Below are 21,418 nucleotides of genomic sequence, written 5' to 3' on the forward strand. Positions count from 1 at the left end.
TAGGACTATACTTCAAATCAGGTGTTTGGCCCCATTCACACTTGAAAGTGCAAAAAGCCAGCGTCAATCAGGACCTTTTAACGCTATCTACCCATTAGTGAGGTCTAAAGTAGGTCGGTGAGATGCTACAAATTTTAGCGCCTCTGCAAGCTGTCAATTTTGGCAACTGGCCAAATTCCAAGCAGCGTACAATTTGCATTACTTTTCCACATTAGTTGGAATTTTTAGTTCCCTTAATTGGCCATTTTTGGTGAGGGAGAGCTCATATAAATACTTTGTCATTGAGAAGGTTGTAGTCCTCTCACCTCTTTGGTGAGTTAGAAGGGAAATTGCCCCATTAACCTAAGCCTCATTTTTAGATGCAATGAAGAAATCTGCCCAGGCATTTTCCCCTGAAGCTGTGCAAAGCATGATGGGATTTCTGATGATGCTCTGCTGTTTTGGCACAAATTAGTTTTTTAATTTGAGATTCGAAACCTAGCACGCACAGCTGGGGGGAGTGATCAGGACACGGGATAGTTGGAACTGTCTCATGCTCCCTGTCACCTCCTTTAAACCAAAAAGATGGCTGCCCCCATGAAATCACAAACATTTGCCTGTTCTTTTAAAACAGTGTGGGTAAGAGATTATATTACCCATCTATTTTAATTAACATAACTAATGTAATTTAATGACTGTTTATTTAGGCTGAAGTTCCCCTTTAACTGACAGCTTTGGTAGTGAAGAAAACTAAAAAAAAACAAAAACACATACTGTAATTTCATGTAAAGAAGCAGTCACCTGACTTGCACTGTAGTACTGGTTAATATACCAATGGTCTTGGAAGACTATTGACTTCTGCCAGGGGTCTGCCTGGGTCATCAGTAGGTATGGTCTATGACAGGCATGGGCAAATTTGGCCCTCCAGCTGTTGAGGAGCTACAAGTCCCACAATGCATTGCAGGGGTCTGACAGCCACAGTCATGACTCAAAGGCAAATGCATTGTGGGATTTGCAGTTCCTTAACAGCTAGAGGGCCAAGTTTGCCCATGCCTTGTCTATGAGCTGCCAATAATGCCATGATTATGCAGAATTATGCAAATTCTGTATACAATTTCATGCAGCTTAAAAATTAGAACTATTTGCATGTCATTGACCATTTCCTACTCATCAGCCCTCCCACTCAGAATCAGACCGCCAGCTTGCAATCAAAACTTTAATACTGCCGAACTGAATTTTTTTTTTCAATATAAAATTTGACCGCGTGTCCTGGACCAGAGCCTCGCACACACGCTAGATGACACTTGACAAAGATGACCGAAAACGACGGCCTCTGACGAGAATCTAGGGCGTGTACAGTAGTGAGGATCGTAATCAGCTAATTACAATTACTTCGCAATTACGTCTATACGCAATTACGATTTGTACATTTGTTATTTTGCGTAATTTTCACGTAATTTCATGGCGGCAGGGATTAGCAAAGCCCCAATACATCCTAGTGACACCACAATCGCTACATATGTTAAGGAGAATAGTGGGTACAGGTCAAAAAAGAATTTTCCAAAAAGACCTTGTAGTTTGAGAAAAATAGATTGTAAAAATGCAAAAAATAAAATGGTTTTTAAACTCTGAAAAATGACGGTTTAAAACCCATTTTTCTTTGCATTTTTAAAATAGATTTTCTCAAAAACAAATACAAGGTCTTTCTGAAAAATTCTTTTTTTGACCTGTACCCACTATTGTATTATCCTTAACATATGTAGCAATTTTGGTGTCAATAGCATGTATGGGGGCTTTGCTATTAACCTCCAAAGTCGGCACGAAATTACGTGAAAGTATGAATTATTACTATTACATACGAAATTACGATTTTCTCTGAAATTTCACATTACGATTACGATGTGTGAATTGCGAAAGTTCGGCCCACCATTGGTGTACAGCAGCCCGATGCCACCCAATTCCTCAGGCAGCAATCAGCAGGGTAAAACAGAGCAACAGAGAACATCTCTAGCCGGCAGGCTATCATCACGTCTGTACAGACTCAGCCCTGCAACATCGGCTTAGGAATCGGCATCCCAATCCCAGAAGGGCAACATGCCTCGTATGCATGCAGCTCAAGGTTAAGTTTCCATAAGAAGCATGCACCTTTCGTATGCAATATCTTATGCGAATGCGCATACGCATACGTGGTTTTTATATGCACACCCCCAAACATTTTTCTTGGTCCATTTTTTTTTTTTTTTTAACCACTTAAGCCCGAAGGGTTGAAATTTTTTTACATCCGGGCAACTTTCACCCCCCATTCATTTGCCAATAACTTTATCACTACTCATCACAATTAATTGATCTATATCTTGTTTTTTCCGCCACCAATTAGGCTTTCTGTGGGTGGTATATTTTGCTAAGAGCCACTTTACTGTAAATGCATTTTAACAGGAAGAATAAGAAAAAAATGGAAAAAATTCATTATTTCTCAGTTTTCAGCCATTATAGTTTTAAAATAATACATGCCTCCATAATTAAAACTCACGTATTGTATTTGCCCATATGCCCCGGGTATTTCACCGTTAAAATTATGTCCCTATCACAATGTATGGCGACAATATTTTATTTGGAAATAAAGGTGCATTTTTTCCGTTTTGCGTCCATCACTGTTTAGAAGCCCATAATTTATTAAATCATATTGATATACTCCTTTGACATGCATATTTAAAAAGTTCAGACCCTTAGGTAACTATTTATGTTTTTGGTTTTTTTTTATTGTAATTTTTTTTTTTTTTTTTAATCTAAACTTGTATGTGGGTATTTTTTGGTGTGGGAGGTAAACAGGGTTTTTTTTTAATATATTTATATGTTTATTTGTAATTTTTTTTCTTTTTAGGTGCAATTTGCCATTTGGCCACAAGATGGCCAGAATCAAAAAGTCCTGGGAGCGATCGATCTCGCTCCCAGGCAGAAGAAAGGAGCCCAGAGCTCAGAAAAGCCGCAGCGTCTGAAGAGATGCTGTCGGCTTTTCTCCGGGGGGGGGTCCGATCAGCGAAAGGGATTTATAATCCCTTTCACTGATCGGTGGGCTAACGGGCGGCAGCGGGGGCGCGCACGGGGGGGGCCCGCAGGAGCACGCGCGACCCGCGGGAGTGCGCGCAGCCCAACTGGACGAGAAATCTTGTCCAGTTGGGCTTAAGTGGTTAAATTAAAGGGGAACTGAAGTAAGAGGTATACGGAGGCTGCCATATTTATTTCCTTTTAATCAATACCAGTTGCCTGGCAGCCCTGCTGGTCTATTTCTCTGCAGTAGTATCTGAATAACACCAGAAACAGGCATGCAGCTAATCTTGTCAGATCTGACTTTACAGTCAGAAACACCTGATCTGCTGCATGCTTGTTCAGGGGCCATGGCTAATAGTATTAGAGGCAGAGGATCAGCAGGACAGCCAGGCAACTGCTATTTCTTAAATGAAATAAACATGGCAGCCTCTATATACCTTTCTCTTCAGTTCCCCTTTAAGTAGGAAGTCCTATTGTCATTGATAGCACACGTCGTACAGCATGCGGCGTCTGAAAAGTAGCAACCCCTTTGTCTTTTTTTTTTTATTTCCCCAATTTCCACCTCTAATGGAAACCAGTCCATTGCAAGTCCATCTGCGAATTTGAGAGGAAAAAAAAAAATGCACAAATTCGCACCTAGTGAAAACCGGTCCTAAGAATCTGTAGACACTGGCTGCGTTGCATTTTTATAATTGCATGCATTTTTTTTAAATTGAGAAACCCTTTTTAAAAAATAATGAAAACCTTGAACCGTACACAGTGGCATGGTGCAATTTTATAGTGACAGAAGCATTTTTGAGCGCCGTTTTTGAAAAATAGCACACAAAAATGTGATGCAATGGCATTTTTTTTGTTTTTTTTTTTTTAGGTCAAATCCCAGGACATTTCCATGTTGAAGGACTTTTTAGCCAATCACTACGCAAGCAAAAACGCAAGCGCATTGCAAAAATGCAAGCATGCGATTTTAAAATCGCACCATATGCAATTTTAAAATTGCATTGCGATTGAGCGTGGCGATTTTCAGTGTGTACAGGCCCTAAGGTTTTAAAACAAAAACATTCAAACAATTGTAAAAAAAATAAATAAGACAAGACACAAGATTAAAATATGCCAACAGATGTTAGTATATTTGCTCTACCAAAACATTTCCAGTACCATATCTTTTAGCGTAGGTTTTATACCTTGCTGCAGAGTCCGTCCGCCTTCAAGCTGCAATTGGTCATCTTGCCTGGTTACCAGCCAGGACAACCAATCAGCAACTTCCCTGTGGCAACTTGTCAACTGATTAACTCAGAGCAGGTGTACAATCATCTTAAGAAAATATGTACAAAAAATTTTTTACATGCTAAAGAATATATATCTTTTTTTCAAACCATACATTGCAGCAAATTTTATGGAGCATTTCAGTAAAAAGAAAAAAAACAAAACAAAAATGACAGGTTCCTATTAGGCCACAGTTTATGCCTGGCAATGGCACCGCTTAAAGTGACCATCGGAAATCTCCTCCACCCCCATTTACTCCTATCAATAAATCAAAGCCAAAAACAAATATTACACTTGCAGTTTCGCCTCCTTTACCAGGAAGTTGCCATGAATTACGAGATCAAGATTCCCATCAGACGAACGTCTAAATTAACAATGTAGGCAGGCACCAAGATGGGCAATGCTTTTTTTTCTTCTTTATACTACTCCAACAATTATCCTGACCTGGCAGAACTGTCATTTTAGATTATTTTAAATCTATCTTTAGTTCCGATTAAAGTTAACGGTTTCACTTACCTGGTTCTGCAAGCCCCCAGCAGCCGTCTTGTCCTGTGCCAGTCCTCCACTCCACGAGCCTCCGTTCTCCCGCCGCTGCTCCGTTCCTCGACATGTAAGTCGAGTCCAGTCCCGTCTGCAATAGCGATATTGCAGACCAGAACGGGAAGAAGGATACGAGTGGCCAGAGGCACGCAGGCGCAGTGGCCAGTTGGTGAAACCTGAAAGTAGCTGGCGGCGGGAGAACGGAGGCTCGTGGAGGACCGGCGCGGGAAAGGACAGCTGCTGGGGGCTTGCAGAAGCCCCAGGTAAGTGAAACAGTTTGTTTTAAATCTATCTTCAGTTCCGCTTTAACAGATACACAATTTCAAATAATTATGAATAGAATTTTCGTAGCTTTGAGCATGAGTAGCTTTGGCTCCTCCTTTTGGTAATCTAAGATAGGAAAAGAGTCAGAGAAAGTGGTAATTGGGCCCCCTGACACCCGCTGGGCCCTAGGCTATTGCCTAGGTTGCCTTGTGGATGATTCTGCTCTGGACCTTCAGCTAGTTTATCTCAAGAGGAAAAAAAAACTCAGACAAGGTTTTGAAACCTGTCCAATCCATTGTTCACTCCTAAGATCAGCATGGCTGGATTTGAGGCAGGGCCACAAAGACCATGGCCTAGGGCACCAGGAAGAAAGGGCGGGCAGTGGGCTGGCACACTAAGGCAGTTAAACTGCCAAACATGTAAACCGCAGCAGTCACAAACCCAGTCTGTGTCTGCCTTGCTGGTCCTGTGCTCCGCCCCCTCCCCCCCCCCCCCCCCCATCCTGTGCTCCCTCCAAGGACGGGGCTGGTGACAGTGGGCCTTGGGCAGTAAAATGTCCAAATCCGGTCCTGAAGACCAGTCTGCCGCCGCACACTCCGTGCCATAGAGTCACTGGTCATATCTGGTTGCCTTTAGTATTAACACGAACTGCATGACTTATACCCCATCAGTCATACTCAGTATGAAGGTGCCCATTAATGGTACAATTTCCCATACCATCGACTGGATGCCGATCAACGTTGAACGATCGTTCCCTCAATACGACTATTTTAGTTTGGTTGGATTGCTCATCATTATCCCCTCCCTTGCCGGGCCCAAACGATGGTTTCTGATCGATCGCAACAATTGGATGGTCAGTTATTCAGGAAATTAGATCGTTTAACGGGCACCTGTTTTTGGGCTGGACAGTTTTCACAAAACTGCCGCGGTGTCCATTCAGTCAACATGCTGCCAGCACCGCAGAATTATAATACACATTTCAGCTTAACCGTGCAACATAACCTACTATATACATTCACCAAGTAGGATCGGACACCGTGCAACTAGGGATGATCAGTGAGATGCAAATATCTCCGAGTTCATGCAAGATTATGTACATTTGTATGCAAATATGTGCAGCTTGGAAAATGCACCAATCAAGTCCCACCCAGGTTTAAATTGATTGGTCCATTTTCAAGCTGCATATAGTTGCTTAAAAATTGACATAATCTTGCATGGAATTGGAAATATTTACATCTCATTGATCATCCCTACTTGCAACCTGTAGCAAATGAACAACAAGTCCCAGGATGCAATGCAAGATACCCGCATACAGAGCATGCTAGAAATTGTCTAGAATTCTTGAAAGGTAATGTTGCTTGTTATGATGGCCATACATGGTACATTTTTTTCATACAATTTTACCATTTCTATGTAATATAAGGGAACTGCCTAAATTATCCTTTCAGTATATTCACTTAATTTATACTACATAGAAATGGTAAGATTGTATGAAAAAAATTGTACCATGTATGGCCACCATTAGACAAACGTTACATTGTAAAGGCAGGGCAAGTGAAACAGACAAGTCTGCAAATAGGAGGACTTCTTCACCTTCTACCCGCATGCAAGTCAGAAATATCTAAAAGAGGCTTCCAAATTTTCAATGTCGCTGACACCTGTGAGATCCAGTGACTCTCGAAAGTCTGCAGCACAGGCAAAGCACTCACGCTTATCCAAATAGCCAGCATGGAAAAAAAGCAAAAATCTGAAAAGGATAGAACTCCAGGCTTCTGCACGGATGAAGAGAAATTTAAACACATTCAGGAACTTTTTTTTTTTTATGCATTTAAAGGACCACTAACGCAAAAATCGTAAAATTTAAAATACATGTGAAAATAAGAAGTACATTTCTTCCAGCGTAAAATAAGCCATAAATGAATGTTCTCCTATGGTGCTGTCACTTACAGTAGGTAGTAAAACTGACAGAACTGACAGGTTGAGGACTAGCCCATCTTATGGGGGATTTTCAAGGTTTTCTAAAGCACTTGGTGATTGCCAGTTGCTCTGTCCAACTGCCAAAAAAGTGAGCAGGGAAGCTGGACAGCATCTTTGTATAGATCCTTTTCAGGGAGTGTCGTTCTAAAGAATAAAGGCCATGCTGAGAATCCCCCTTGAAGAGATGGACTAGTCCAAAACCTGTCAGTTCTGTCAGATTTCTACTAACTACTGTAAGTGACAGCAACATAGGAGAACATTCATTTATGGCATTTTACTCTGGAAGAATTGTACTCCTTATGTGTTCACATGTATGTTAAATGTTACAATTTTCGCAATAGTGGTCCTTTAAAATACCTCTAACCCAGCCCCCCCCCCCCCCTCTCCCTTTAAACTTTTTAATAGTGTTTTATTATTGGTGTTGTGACTATGTCACAACATGATCCTTCCCCCCCCCCTTCAGCCCCCATTCTGCTCAGTTGTAGTCTTCGGCTGAGCTGGTTGAATATGGGCGGGGAAGTAGTGGCAGTTCTCTCTCCCCTCTGCCCGTCCATAATTCTGCCCCCTCCACTCGCAGTTTTAGTTCCGCTTTATGATTCACAGCACACAGGGGAGCTGCGCTGTGTGCAGGCTTGTGATAATTCAGGTCGGATATCCTTCCAACCTTAATTACTACTACAAGCCCACACACAGCGCAGCTACCCTGCGCACTATGTGCAGTGAATCATATAGGGACCTAAAGCTGCAAGTGGAGGGGGCGGAGTTAAGGACGTACAGAGGAGAGGAAAAACTGCCACTTCCTCCCCGCCCATAATTGACACTAGAACGGGGGCCACAGGGGGCGCTGGAGGGGTAAGGGTGCTGCTGCGTGCTGAGCACCAGAAATAAATCAATATTTAAAGTATGGGGGGGGGATATGGGACCAGGTCAAGGGTACGTTAAAAAGGACCACCATCACAAAACCTGTACAGTTTTAAATATGTATAAAATGTACATTTTATATTTTGCTGAATGGCACTTGCCCAGTCCAACTGCCAAAACAGAATGCAAACAAATAGGGAGGCTGGCTGTTATCTTTGTATAGGTCCATAAAAGGACCACTCCAGTGAAAAAAGTATTAGTTAAAATCTGACAGAACCAATAGGTTTTGGACTAGGTAGTCCATCTCCTCATGGGGTTTCTTTGTTGTCAAAAACATTTTTCTGAATGGCAGTTTAACAGCTAAAATAGTAAGATGCCAGCCAGCCTCCCTACTCACTTGCACACTATTTTGTCAGACTTGGCAACTACCATTCAGAAAATGCTGTTGACAAAGAAAACCCTGAGAATCCCCCAGGAGGAAATGGACTAGTCCAAAACCTGTCGGTTCTGTCAGATTTTGCTGGAGTGGACCCCGTTAACAGAGAGTGCATTTGTAAAAGGACTAAAAGAAATGCTGAGAATCACTCAGAGATAAACTAGTCCAAAACATGTCAGATTTGTACTGCTTACTGGAAGTGACAGCAACATAGGTAAAAGTAATCTATCATGTATTTCACTCAGAAATGTACATTTTACATGTAAAGATTTTAAATCTTACAAATTTTCCAAATAGTGGTCCTTTAATAGAACATTATAGTATATTACTTATGTATAAAAAGATTTATGAATGAAGTTGCGGGTATTGCTAAATAAAAGACAATTATGCACCAAATGATACATTCTCATTTCCATCCTCAGCAACTCCCAGCTGTCTGATTCCTCCTTTTCTCCAGAGTCTGAAGCCACGCCTACAAAATGTGAAGGTTGTCAGACAGCAGGGAGGTGTGGCCTTAACCAACAGAGCAATCACACTCTGCCTCTGCATGCCCATGTGACTGAAGGGGAAGGGTTTCAGATTGGCAGGGAGTCGGCGTGGAGGAAGAGTGTTGGTAGCTGAAAGTTGCTTGGGGAAATGTTGATCTATGAATTGGCGTCAGACATTTTCCATTTCATTTTGTGAAAAACAAAAAACCCTGCAACTTTTTTCATAAATTATGCATACTTGATTTAAAGTAATGTTCTGTTAAATGCATAAAAGAGAGGGATTATACTCCCAAAGCAAAAATGTTATTAACTACTTTTAGTTACATAAAATAATATTTGAAAGCATTTTCAAGCATTCCTTGTATGTAAAAACTTTTACTGCAGCGAACAGAAGAAGCATGCTCATCTCTGGATAACTGACAAATGTAATCATTCCAGGCCAGGAGACATTCTCTGCCTGTGTCTTGATTCTGCTCCCTCCTCCCTCTGCTGAACTGACGCATCACCATGGCAACAGCCAAATCATTTCAAAGAAGCAGGGCAGAGTGAAGGCACATGCCTCAGAGAGCTTCAGCTGGCAAAGATTACATTTGCCAATTAGCTATCTTGTACTGCTCTCTTCAGTGAAAGTAAACGTTTTTTTACACACAGGGAATGCTTGTAAAGGCTTTCAAATGTTCTTTTATGTACCTAAGAGTAGTTTCGGAATTTATTGTTTCGGGGGTAAAATCCCACTTTAAAGAGAAAAACGGCCAATGTTTTGTTCCATATTTCCATGCGTCTCCAGCCAGAGGTACTCTCAATTCTGCCAAATGAACCCAACTGGGAGAGGCCTTCTCCTCCTCCTCTCCAAAAAGTTTAGATGGAGTTACATACTTTTACAAACTTGTGCTTCACTGCCCTGCTTTACAGCCTGAAATCCGTGTGTAAGCTAGATCACACATTAAAGTAATGCAGTTCGTACTGAAGGTTGCTGCTTCAAGAACTGTCAAAACACATAAAAATAAATAGTAATATAAGGTTTCCATCTTTGGACTTCAGTCTCGTGATAAAAATCAAAAACTGAAATTAAAACTTCAGCAGGAATGATCAGATTATCAGAGCGCGCTGTGTCGTCCTGTAAAGTCTCGCGCAGCGATCGCTGCTTCCTGTCCTGAGATAGCGCCCCCTGGGCTTTTGCTTCCCTCCCCCATCAGGTATGGAGTGTCTTTACGGCCATTGTGGGTTTCTTCACCAGAGAGCTGAGGAGATAAGAAATGGCATATTTTAACAACACCTTATAATGCATTACTAAACCATGGATTAAAAAAAAAACAACAACAACAAAAAAACCATTTGTGTACCCTATAAGCCAAGGTACCCACTTTTCCCTAAGAAAACAAGAAAAAGGGATTGACTCAGGTATAAGCCCCCTCTCCAGTATAGCCTCAATAGTAGCCAGATGTACCCCCAGTAAAGGACTACTGTAGGGCTGGTAGGGGGGAAAAAATTGAACTTACCTGGGGGTTCTAATGGTCCCCCGCAGATGTCCTGTGCCCGCGCAGCCACTCACCTGGGTACTGGGATTGCGCAATACACTCCTGGTGACGTCAGCGGGAGAGAGGACACTGCCGTGCAGGCACAGTGGTTTTCTGACTTTAAAGTCTGAAATTCCAGAAGTGAACCCGAGTTGGGGACCTGAGCATCGGTGAGTGGCTGTGCGGGCACAGGACGTCTGCGGGGGACCATTAGAAGCCCTTGGTGAGTTCAACTCTTACCGGTGAGAAGGCAAAAAACAGAAAAATGCACTTATTTTCAAATATTATTGTCACATACATTGTACTAGGAACAAAATTTTAAAAAAATGTTGATAGCCAGGACAAATAAAATGTGTGGGTTTTATCTACAGTAGCATTGTGTAGTTTAAAACTATAGGCGGTGGAATTGTAGAAAGTATTTTTTTCATTTTTTTTCCCGCTTACAAAGCATAGAAAATAAAGTAATTAGATCCTAGCATCAAAGACTAATCATCCATTGGCTCCTTTTGTTTTACAGATTAGCCAGCATACAAGCCTGAGTGACAGCAACACAGATGGCTCCGCCCACAGGGAAAACCACTCAGAGTTTAGGACCAGCGACAGCTCCATTCACTGGGTCAAGGGAGAGGTGCTGGGGAAAGGAGCATATGGAACGGTAACTTTTTCATTATATCCTTTAAGGTGGCCATACATTAGCTGACCAACCAACCAATTCATACATACATCAGCCATCGACCATTCAATTCGATTATTATAATGTAATTGGAAGAAAATTGGTGTTGCCAAGAGCATACCCGTCAGACAAAGCAACCAATTTTGGGACGGAAATTGGCCGTATGGTTGATCACGCAAGCTGCCAGATGTTGGGGGCGAAGTTGGTTGGGTGCGTGGCGGTACAGCGGCCAATTTGCAAATGAGCGACGAGGCGAGATGGGACGGACAGCGTGCGGAAGCTGCTACAGGACAGGTAATGTATAAATGCACACACACTACATACATTTATACATGGCGGGGCAGCGGCCGGGTGGATGCAGCAGCTCAGCCAATTACCTGATGATTTCATGCTGAAATCGGACAGGAATCGGCCTGTAGTGTATGGACAGATTTGATTAGAGACAAATTTATCTCTAATCAGATTCGATCAGAGATAAATTTGTCTTGGTCAAATCTGCGCATAATCTGATGTATGGCCACTTTAAGGGTAAATATGCCCCATTTTTCACAGTGGAGCTTCAATGCGGTATAGCAGTGAAAGGATGAGGACAGTCAGGGAACAAACTACTGCAGCTCATTTCTCTCATCACAGCTTCACTGTAAAGTGTAACTGTCGGGCATAAAATCAATTCTTTGTTTTTATCTGGTAAACCAGAAAAAGGATAACCAGGCAATCAAAAAAAATCACTCTTACTTTCCTTCTCCATAAAACATCATTCCCCAGTTTCCCTGGCTCCTATTTGGTACATCTGCCCCACAAAAGGAAGTTGCAGGGCATGCTGGGTTTTTTATTCTACCTTACTTTCCTCCCCTTTTCCCCTCAGACATAAGTAATGCAGCCTGATAGGCCGAAACCTCTTTCCCTACAGTTTTCCCCTCCCACAACTCTGTTCCTCTCTGATTGGCCAATATTTCTCATGCTGAGAAGTTGAGAAAAATCACTCAGCACAGCAGCTTCTGAAATCCATCCATACAAAAAAACCAGCTCTGCTGATGACAATGCACCTTCTACTGCAGAGCTGGGTGCGAGTGTCTGAAGACTGGGAGGAGGGCAGGTAGTGCATACACAGGCAGAGGAGAGTAAGGGTCGGCTCACACTTGTTTAACCACCCTGGCGTTCTGATTAAATCGCCAGGGTGGCTGCGGGAGGGTTTTTTTTAAATAAAAAAAAAACTATTTCATGCAGCCAACTGAAAGTTGGCTGCATGAAAGCCCACTAGAGGGTGCTCCGGAGGCGATCTTCCGATCGCCTCCGGCGCCCAGAATAAACAAGGAAGGCCGCAATGAGCGGCCTTCCTTGTTTTGCTTACATCGTCGCCATAGCGACGAGCGGAGTGACGTCATCGACGTCAGCCGACGTCCTGACGTCAGTCGCCTCCGATCCAGCCCTTAGCGCTGGCCGGAACTTTTTGTTCCGGCTACGCTGGGCTCAGGCGGCTGGGGGGACCCTCTTTCGCCGCTGCTCGCGGCGGATCGCCGCAGAGCGGCGGCGATCAGGCAGCACACGCGGCTGGCAAAGTGCCGGCTGCGTGTGCTGCTTTTTATTTCATCAAAATCGGCCCAGCAGGGCCTGAGCGGCAGCCTCTGGCGGTGTTGGACGAGCTGAGCTCGTCCAGACCGCTCAGCAGGTTAAAAAAACGTATCCGTGGCTCCGTTTTTTGGCCCGGACCAAAACCGGTGCCACGGATACCAATGTTAAAAATAGCATCCGTCTTCACACACTTAAAAAAAAAACAAAAAACACCACGACTGAATGGAAAGCCTGGATTTGCAGGATTTTCACGGACCCCAAATACATGCAGGGACAATTAAAGACAGTACAAAAATGGATCTCCCTCTTCACAGGCAACTTTGCACACAAAAAACGGAGGGAGACCCGGATTGTCTTGCCTGGAGGGGGTAGCAGCTAGGAAGGGGGGCAGTGGACACAGCAGGGGGGGTCTCCCCCTCCAGCTAGTTTTGTTAAAATCATCAGCTTGCGGCAATCGGGTAGCTCGCTCATTTCCTTGTTCCACCACTCGCTGATTGACTTCCTGCAATGCCGCCCACTGAAGTACAAAGGGCAGCACTGCAGGAAGTCACGTGCCGAGCGGTGGAACGCAAGGAACTGCATTCCCCGCTCGCCGCAAGCGGATTTTAAATGAAACTAGCTGGAGGGGGAACCCAAGTTTTTTTTTTTTTTTACATTTTGAATTTGACATTTGAAGCCTAGCGCGTGCAGCTGGGAGGGGTTATCAGGACACAGGACAGTTGGAACTGTGTCTCATGTTCCCTGTCACCTCCTTTAAACCAAAAAGATGGCTGCCCCCATGACAAAGATGGCAGCCCCCATGAATCACAAACATTTGCCTGTTATTTTAAAACAGGGTGGGTAAGAGATTATATTACCTATCTATTCTAATTAACATAATTAATGTAACTTAAATGACAGTATGTTTGTTTAGGCTGCAGTTCCCCTTTAAGGAGCAACACTAGTGATTTAAAACACACACACATGATTGAGCACACAGCCACTAAATTAGATCCGCGACAAGAAAAAAAAAAAAAAGTGAGTTTCCACTTTCTTGCAAAATTTCCAGAAATATAGGTCTGTTCTGCACGTGTCTGAACTTGAAAGATCATTTAAATATTAAGTTTACAAAACCAGCAGCAAGTTCAGAAAGAGGACTCTGCATATTGGTCTCATTTGAGGGACACATCTGCTTAGTTGTGTTATCTGGTGAGAGGAGGGAGACACCTGCCTAATTATGTTATTTAACAATGAAGGTTCTTTCACAACCTTGCCACAATGCAGGAAGTAATCCTAAAACAACAAATAAAGTGCGCACATAGTACAAACTACTGCTTTCTTAAAAACACAATCAGCATCCCGTGCTGCACTCCAGCAGGAGGTGCCACCACCTTAGAGATATACACAGCTGGGTTCCCCCTCTTGTGAATCCACTCACCAGATGGCGACTTGCTCCATGCCCCTCTACATCCTCCAGATACCTTTCTCCTTCCAGGTTGGGAGCTGTTGTACACACACTAGATTCTCAGAAGAGGCTTCACCAAACCCTTTTCGGTCACGTAAAACACAACTGTCTCCCATCGGGGCCAAGGACCCGATCCCCTTGGGGGACATCGCTGGGCTGTTCTGCATACATACGTGTAGCCGACGACATGCTTTGTTGCTCTGCCAGGGGGGGGGGGGGGGGAACACGACAGACAAGTGGCACGTGTGGGGGGGGGGGGGGGGGGATTTGGGCTTGGAGAGAGGCATAGCTAGGGTTATCAGCGCCCGGTTTTTGCACACACAAAATTGGCGTGCCCATGCATCAGAATGTGGTCGTGCTCATGGGTGGAGTAAAATGTAAAAATGCTGTTTAGATAGCTAAATGTGCCTCCTTCCCTTGTTCAGATAGCCAGATGTGCCAGCCTTTGGATACCCAGATGTGCCCCCCTATAGATAGTAAGGTGTGCCAGTGCCCCCCTATAAATAGCCAGATGTGTGCCCCTTTAAATAGCCAGACGTGCTCTCCTTTTTCTGCTGCTGTTAACACTTCTGCATTCCTCTGCAGAGGGAGGGAGAGAAGCAGGGGCACTTTGGGCAACCAGTGAGCCGCCCCTCATGCATGTGGAGGTGCATCGGCCGTGCTGAGCCCAGGGACCCCCCTTGCCCACCCATAGCTACTTCTCTGGGGGGGGGGGCATGAACAATGGGATCAGTAGCTGCTGTACACACGCCGGATTGTCGGCCTAGGCAGTCGTTATCGGCCACCTCAGCCAGCTTAAGTCAGGCATGTGTACAGCCCTTTAGGGTTAAGAGTTCTTGTGTAAAGTTTCTCATGGAGAAGAGGATTAGTGACTAGGTAATTTTCTGGCCACATTTGTCACCCGTTCCTTGTGTGGGATAAAGCAGGGAGCAATCAGAGCCTAAAGGTAACATTTAAGACACCTATCGCCTGATCACATGTTCTTGAAATACTTGAAGTACAGACTAAACGTTTGGACACACCTCTTCTCATTCAAAGTTTTCCTTATTTTCATGACTATGAACATTGTAGATTCACACTGAAGGCATCCAAACTATAAATTAACACATGTGGAAGTATAGTACATAACCAAAAAGTGTGACACTGAAAATATGTAATATTCTAGGTTCTTCAAAGTAGCCACCTTTTGCTTTGATAACTGCTTTGCACACTCTTGGCATTCTCTTGATGAACTTCACAGGTGTGCCCTGTCAGGTTTAAGAAGTGGGATTTCTTGCCTTATAAATGGGGTTGGGACCATCAGTTGCATTGTGGAGAAGTCAGGTGGATACACAGCTGATAATCCTACTGAATAGACTGTTAGAATTTGTATTATGGCAAGAAAAAAAAGCAGCTAAGTAAAGAAAAACGAGTGGCCATCATAACTAAGTAATGAAGGTCAGTCAGTCTGAAAAATTGGGAAAAAAACTTTGATGGTTTCTGAGACTGCACTTGGAGACACTTTTAAACGCTACAAAGAAACTGGCTCACATGCGGACCGCCCCAGGAAAGGAAGACGAAGAGTCACCTCTGCTGTGGAGGATAAGTTCATCCGAATCACCAGCCTCAGAAATCACAGGTTAACAGCAGCTCAGATTAGAGACCAGGTCAATGCCACACAGAGTTCTAGCAGCACTCTGTTAAGAGGAGACTCTGTGAATCAGGTCTCATGGTAGAATATCTGCTAGGAAACCACTGCTAAGGACAGGCAACAAGCAGAAGAGACTTGTTCAGGCTAAAGAACACAATAAATGGACATTAGACCAGTGGAAATCTGTGCTTTGATCTGATGAGTCCAAATTTGAGATCTTTGGTTCCAACCACCGTGTCTTTGTGTGATGCAGAAAAGGTGAACGGATGGTCTCTACATGCCTTGTTCTCACTGTGAAGCATGGAGGAGGTGGTGTGATTGTGTGGGGGTGCTTTGCTGGTAACACGGTTGGGGATTTATTCGAAATTGAAGGCATACTGAACCAGCATGGCTACCGGAGCATCTTGCAGCGGCATGCTATTCCATCCGGTTTGCATTTAGTTGGACCATCATTTATTTTTCACCAGGACAATGACCCCAAACACCTCCAGGCTGTGTAAGGGCTATTTGACCAGGAAGGAGAGTGATGGGGTGCTGCACCAGATGACCTGGCCTCCACAGTCACCAGACCTGAACCCAACCGCAGGGTGAAGGCAAAAGGGCCAAAAAGTGCTAAGCATCTCTGGGAACTCCTTCAAGACTGTTGGAAGACCATTTCAGGTGACTACATCTTGAAGCTCATCAAGAGAATGCCAAGAGCGTGCAAAGCAGTAATCAAAGCAAAAAGGTGGCTACTTTGAAGAACCTAGAATATGACGTATTTTCAGTTGTTTCACACTTTTTGGTTATGTACTATACTTCCACACAGAGCAGGGACAAGGTCCTCCAGCACCCAAGGCTGAGACACTAAAGTGCGCCCCTCCATCCCTCCCACCCCAGCCGTCACACACTGATTGCTCTTAGACTAAGAGGGCCACAGGGCCCACAACCTCCCCAACACCTTAATCTCTAGTTATCTGGCTTGCAGTCACTGCTATGTATCCCCTTTTATTTCTTTCTGCTTCATACACAATTAGGAATGACAGCTGAATGAATTGTGTGCCCCCTCCTACACTGCACCCTGAGGCTGGAGACTCTCCAGCCTATGCCTCGGCCCGACCCTGCTTCCACATGTGTTAATTCATAGTTTGGATGCCTTCAGTGTGAATCTACAATGTTCATAGTCCTGCAAATAAAGAAAAAAACTTTGAATGAGACGGTGTGTCCAAACTTTTGGTCTGTACTGTACATCTGCATTAACATTTATAAATAGGTCTATGTAGTCACTTTCTATTCTACTCAACTAAACAATTTTGGCACTGCATAATAGAATATGGCTCTCGCTGGTTACATTATACGTTGTTCCAATCTGGTTACAGGTGTACTGCGGTCTCACAAGCCAAGGAGAGCTGATTGCTGCTAAACAGGTGATGCTACACGGTTCAGACCCCGCCGTGGCAGAGAAGGAGTATAAAAAGCTGCAGGAAGAGGTGGACCTTCTAAAGGCACTGAAGCATGACAACATCGTTGGCTACTTGGGCACCTGTCTGCAACGCAATGTAGTCACGATATTTATGGAGTTTGTTCCCGGGGGGTCCATAGCCAGCATATTACGACATTTTGGACCGCTACAGGAAGCCGTCATGAGCAAATACACCACCCACATCTTGCAAGGCATTGCCTATCTGCACAAAAACAGAGTGGTTCACAGAGACATCAAGGGAAACAACGTCATGCTAATGCCCAACGGGGTCATCAAACTCATTGACTTTGGCTGTGCCAAGCGCCTCAATGGGCTAAATATGAACGGTACTCGAGGAGAGATGCTGAAATCCATGCATGGCACGCCTTACTGGATGGCGCCAGAGGTGATCAGCGAGTCTGGGCATGGGGAGAAGTCAGACATATGGAGTATTGGCTGTACGGTGTTTGAGATGGCGACTGGGAAGCCTCCGCTGGCACACATGAATAAGCTGGCAGCCATGTTCTACATCGCCGCTCAGAGGGGACTCATGCCAACTCTGCCCGACCACTTTTCAAAGAGAGCCAGAGATTTTGTCAACTCGTGCCTGACAAGGTAAGGGGGAAGATTACTCTAAAATTTAGATACTTTCTAAGATACTTCATAAAAAGCTAATTGCACTACCAACCTGCAAAGTGCACAAACCCCTAAATTAAATATTTGGTGTGACCACACTTTGCTTTAGACTGGTTTCACACTGTGGCAGAGTGCAGAGACAGTGTCTCATTGATCACAGGGTCACGAGCCAATGAAATCGGCTCCTGACCAGCTCACAGATCTCTGCTGTCATGGCGACGGCAGAGCAAGGGAGTTTCAGTGACAGGAGAACAGCACAAGCGGCTGTAGCGGCATGATGCGGGCAGGCCCTGTATTTTTGTTTCAGCTGTCTCTGTTTCTTAAGGGGCCATAGACCACTGGTACTGAAGTGGTTAAAGTGAACCTTAACTGACTAATACAAACAAGAAAAGTTTCACTTACCACTTGCCAGTGTCATCATTCACCGATCATCCGGTCCCCCGCTGTGGCTCAATTTCGTTTTGGCAACTGGCCAGTCGCCAAGCCAGTGCATAGCCCTGGCCACGCACATCCTCGATCGCGCTCCCATCTTTGTGGCTGTCCTGTGCATGTGCAGGGCCGGCCACAGGGACGGGAGCGCGATCAAGGATGTGCGTGGCCAGGGCTGCTCAGTCACACTACACCTAAAACAAAACCAAGCCACGGCGGGGGACTGGATAATCGGTGAGTAATGGCGCGGGCACAGGAGGTCTTCAGGGACCTGGGGGGGGGGGGGGGGGGGGGTGGGAAGCCCCAGGTAAGTGAAACTTTTTTTAATTAGTCAGTTAAGGTTCACTTTAAGGAAGACAAGGCATTTTACAACTATGCATAAACACAGGTAAAATGAACCCGAGGTGAGTGTGACATGGAGTCTGCCATATTTATTTCCTTTTAAATACCAGTTGCCTGGCAACCCTGCTGATCTATTTGGCTGCAGTAGTGTCTGAATAATGCCAGAAACAAGCATGCAGCTAATCTTGTCAGGTCTGACAATGGCCCAGTGCACACCAAAACTGCTAGCAGATCCACAAAACGCTAGCGGTTTTGGGTGCGGAGTGCAGATATTTGGAGCAGTGCACACCGAGCGGATTTGGATGCGATCCACCGGCCGCATCCGCCTGTTAATCCGTGTGGCTAATGTATATGAATGGGCTGGTGCACACCGGCGGTTTGAGGTTTTTTGCAAACCGCAAAACGTGCAGCAGGAGGCATGTTTGCGGTTTGCAAAAAACCTCAAACCGCCGGTGTGCACCAGCCCATTCATATACATTAGCCACACGGATTAACAGGCGGATCCGCTCAGTGTGCACTGGGCCAATGTCAGAAACACCTGATCTGCTGCATGCTTGTTCAGGGTCTATGACAAAGTATTAGAGGCAGAGGGACAGCAGGACAGCCAGGCAACTGGTATTGCTTAAAGGGAAATAAATATGGCAGCCTCCATATACCTCTCAACTTGGGTTCACTCTAAAAAAATAAAATAAAAAAATTGGTGCTGGTAATTTGGCTTTCAAGTAACCCCAGTTGCTCGCCCTTGTGGCAGTATAGGTCAGGTATATCTCGGTCCTACTCCAGGCACTGACAAATAGAAGTTTTACAGCAGAGAAAACAGTAACTTGAGTAAAGTGGTTAGAAAGTCCCCATCTATAGTATCTGGTGGTTTCATGAATGGCCTCCCATTAAAGTGGACCCAAATTAAAAATACAACATTTCAGAAATAAAATCTATTTTCTAAATTATAATAATAAATAGCAGACTTTTTTCAGCTGCATGATGACAAATATAAAATATTTTACATTTATTGGAGGAACCCCTCCCTTCCTTTCAAATTGCCGGGATTTTTCCGGCAAAGTGGTGGAGTAGATGGTGTCCAGCAATGGAGGAATTGCTAATGGCTGCCCCCAGTATAACCCTAGCTATGAAAAGAGAAGGGTGAAAAGCATGCACTGAAATGATCATAGGTTTGAAGGAGTGTTTATTTATCTTTGTATGTGTCAGAGTGGTGCAACTAAATATTTTCAATTAAAAAATGTTTGGTTTGGGTCCGCTTTAAGGTGTATTGTCCCAAGGAAATAAAAAAAAAAAAAGTGTAAGCAAAGAACAATAGCCTGATAGACAGACTTACACTGACCTGGTGTTACGAAGACCGAGGATCAAACACTGCAACACAATCTGAAAAAAAAAAAAAAAAAAAAAAGGTAAATGTTTGTGTTACACCAATAAAATGAACTTCATAAAAAAAAAACAACAACAATAATCCGTAATAAAACAACAAACATCCTAACATCCTACACCGTGACAATCAGTGAAAAAGACAGAGGGGACATGTGACATGCATGTGTGATCACGCGCACCAGGTACCACATGGTACAGATGCTCACGGTGACGACGGACGTGGTAGTGATAGCAGGAGGCCGGGAATCGTGCCAGTGGAGAGGTGAGATATTATAAAGCATGGGCAATAAGGGGACATTTTTATACTGGAGAAATGGGAAGTGGAGGCCAGGGAGATGGCGGAGGCGCTGGGTCAATTTCTGATACATTTCATGCTGTCTGCAGTGTATAGGCAGGCAACAGATCCCTCTGTTCTGCTTCAGTCAGATCTCTATAGGTCTCATGGGCGATCTTGCCCATACAGTGACTGATGGATGGACCTTAACCATTTCAGCCTTCAGTCGTTTTTCACCTTCTGCATCCGAGCAATTTTCACCTCCCATTCATTCGCCAACAACTTTATCACTACTTATCACAATGAATTGATCTAGATCTTGTTTTTTCCGCCACTAATTAGGCTTTCTTTGGGTGGTACATTTTGTTAAGAATTTTTTTTCTAAAATGCATTTTACCAGGAAAAATTAGAAAAAAAATAGAAAAAATTCATTTCTCAGTTTTTGGCCATTATAGCTTTAAAATAATACATGCTACCATAATTAAAACCCCCACATTTGCCCATTTGTCCCGGTTACTACACCATTTAGATTATGTCCCTATTAGTAATATAATCTCGACATGCATATTAAAAAAAAAAAAAGTTTAGACCATTATGTAACTATGTACGTTTCCTTTTTTTTTTCAAGCTGTACATTTTTTTAATATTAAACCGTTAATTTTAAATGTAATTTGTGTTTTATGTGAAAAAAAAAACCAAAAATAAAAAAAGGTATGTAGATGTAGTTTTACTATTTGGCCACAGTCATTTTTTTGTAATTCCATCTTGTAGGCGAGCACGCTTACAGGAAGTATAAGGACGACTTTTTTGCTCAGAAAGACCGCAGCTTCTGATAAGAAGCGGTCGGTCTTTCTACTAGGGACTTAGATCAATGAATGGGAACTATGTCCCCATTCATGGATCTCCGGGCTAATGGGGCAACAGGGGAGTGCGCAGCAGCGCAACAGCAGCTGCTTGGACGTGACAATCACGTCCAAGCGGCTAAAATGGTTAACTAAATCAGAGGAACAACTTTTAGACAGCAATCCATCATGCTAGAATGACAGGTGTACATTAAAGGGAATGGATTGGGCTTTATTGCTAAAGATTATATATTTTGTTTTAAATTATAAACAAAATGAGAACAGTTCAGTTTTTCAGTTCTCCTTTGTGAACAAGTTGCTGTGAACAAGTCTATGACAAGAGCAAAGTGCCTAGACATGGTGACAGACAGCTAGACCC

General features: G+C 43.8%; 2 protein-coding genes across 3 annotated transcripts in view; one reads left to right on the plus strand and one right to left on the minus strand.

Moving 5' to 3' along the window:
• MAP3K19 (mitogen-activated protein kinase kinase kinase 19) overlaps positions 1 to 21,418 on the plus strand; it is a 61,867-nt gene that overhangs the window by 30,990 nt on the left and 9,459 nt on the right. The window contains exons 12-13 of the mRNA XM_068245931.1: positions 10,891 to 11,028; positions 17,051 to 17,748. Of these exons, the coding sequence (XP_068102032.1) occupies positions 10,891 to 11,028; positions 17,051 to 17,748 (836 nt within the window). The remainder of the gene's footprint in view (positions 1 to 10,890; positions 11,029 to 17,050; positions 17,749 to 21,418) is intronic.
• CCNT2 (cyclin T2) overlaps positions 7,642 to 21,418 on the minus strand; it is a 79,597-nt gene continuing 65,820 nt past the window's right edge. Inside the window, exons 10-11 of one of the 2 annotated variants that reach the window (XM_068245935.1) lie at positions 19,874 to 19,920; positions 7,642 to 10,097 (exon numbers count right to left, since the gene is read on the minus strand). In XM_068245935.1, coding sequence (XP_068102036.1) covers positions 19,886 to 19,920 — 35 coding nt within the window. In that variant the 3' untranslated portion in view covers positions 7,642 to 10,097; positions 19,874 to 19,885. The remainder of the gene's footprint in view (positions 10,098 to 19,873; positions 19,921 to 21,418) is intronic. The other variant, XM_068245934.1, reaches the window with a different exon arrangement.

This window comes from Hyperolius riggenbachi, chromosome 7 (genome assembly GCF_040937935.1).
Source record: "Hyperolius riggenbachi isolate aHypRig1 chromosome 7, aHypRig1.pri, whole genome shotgun sequence".
Taxonomy (NCBI): domain Eukaryota; kingdom Metazoa; phylum Chordata; class Amphibia; order Anura; family Hyperoliidae; genus Hyperolius; species Hyperolius riggenbachi.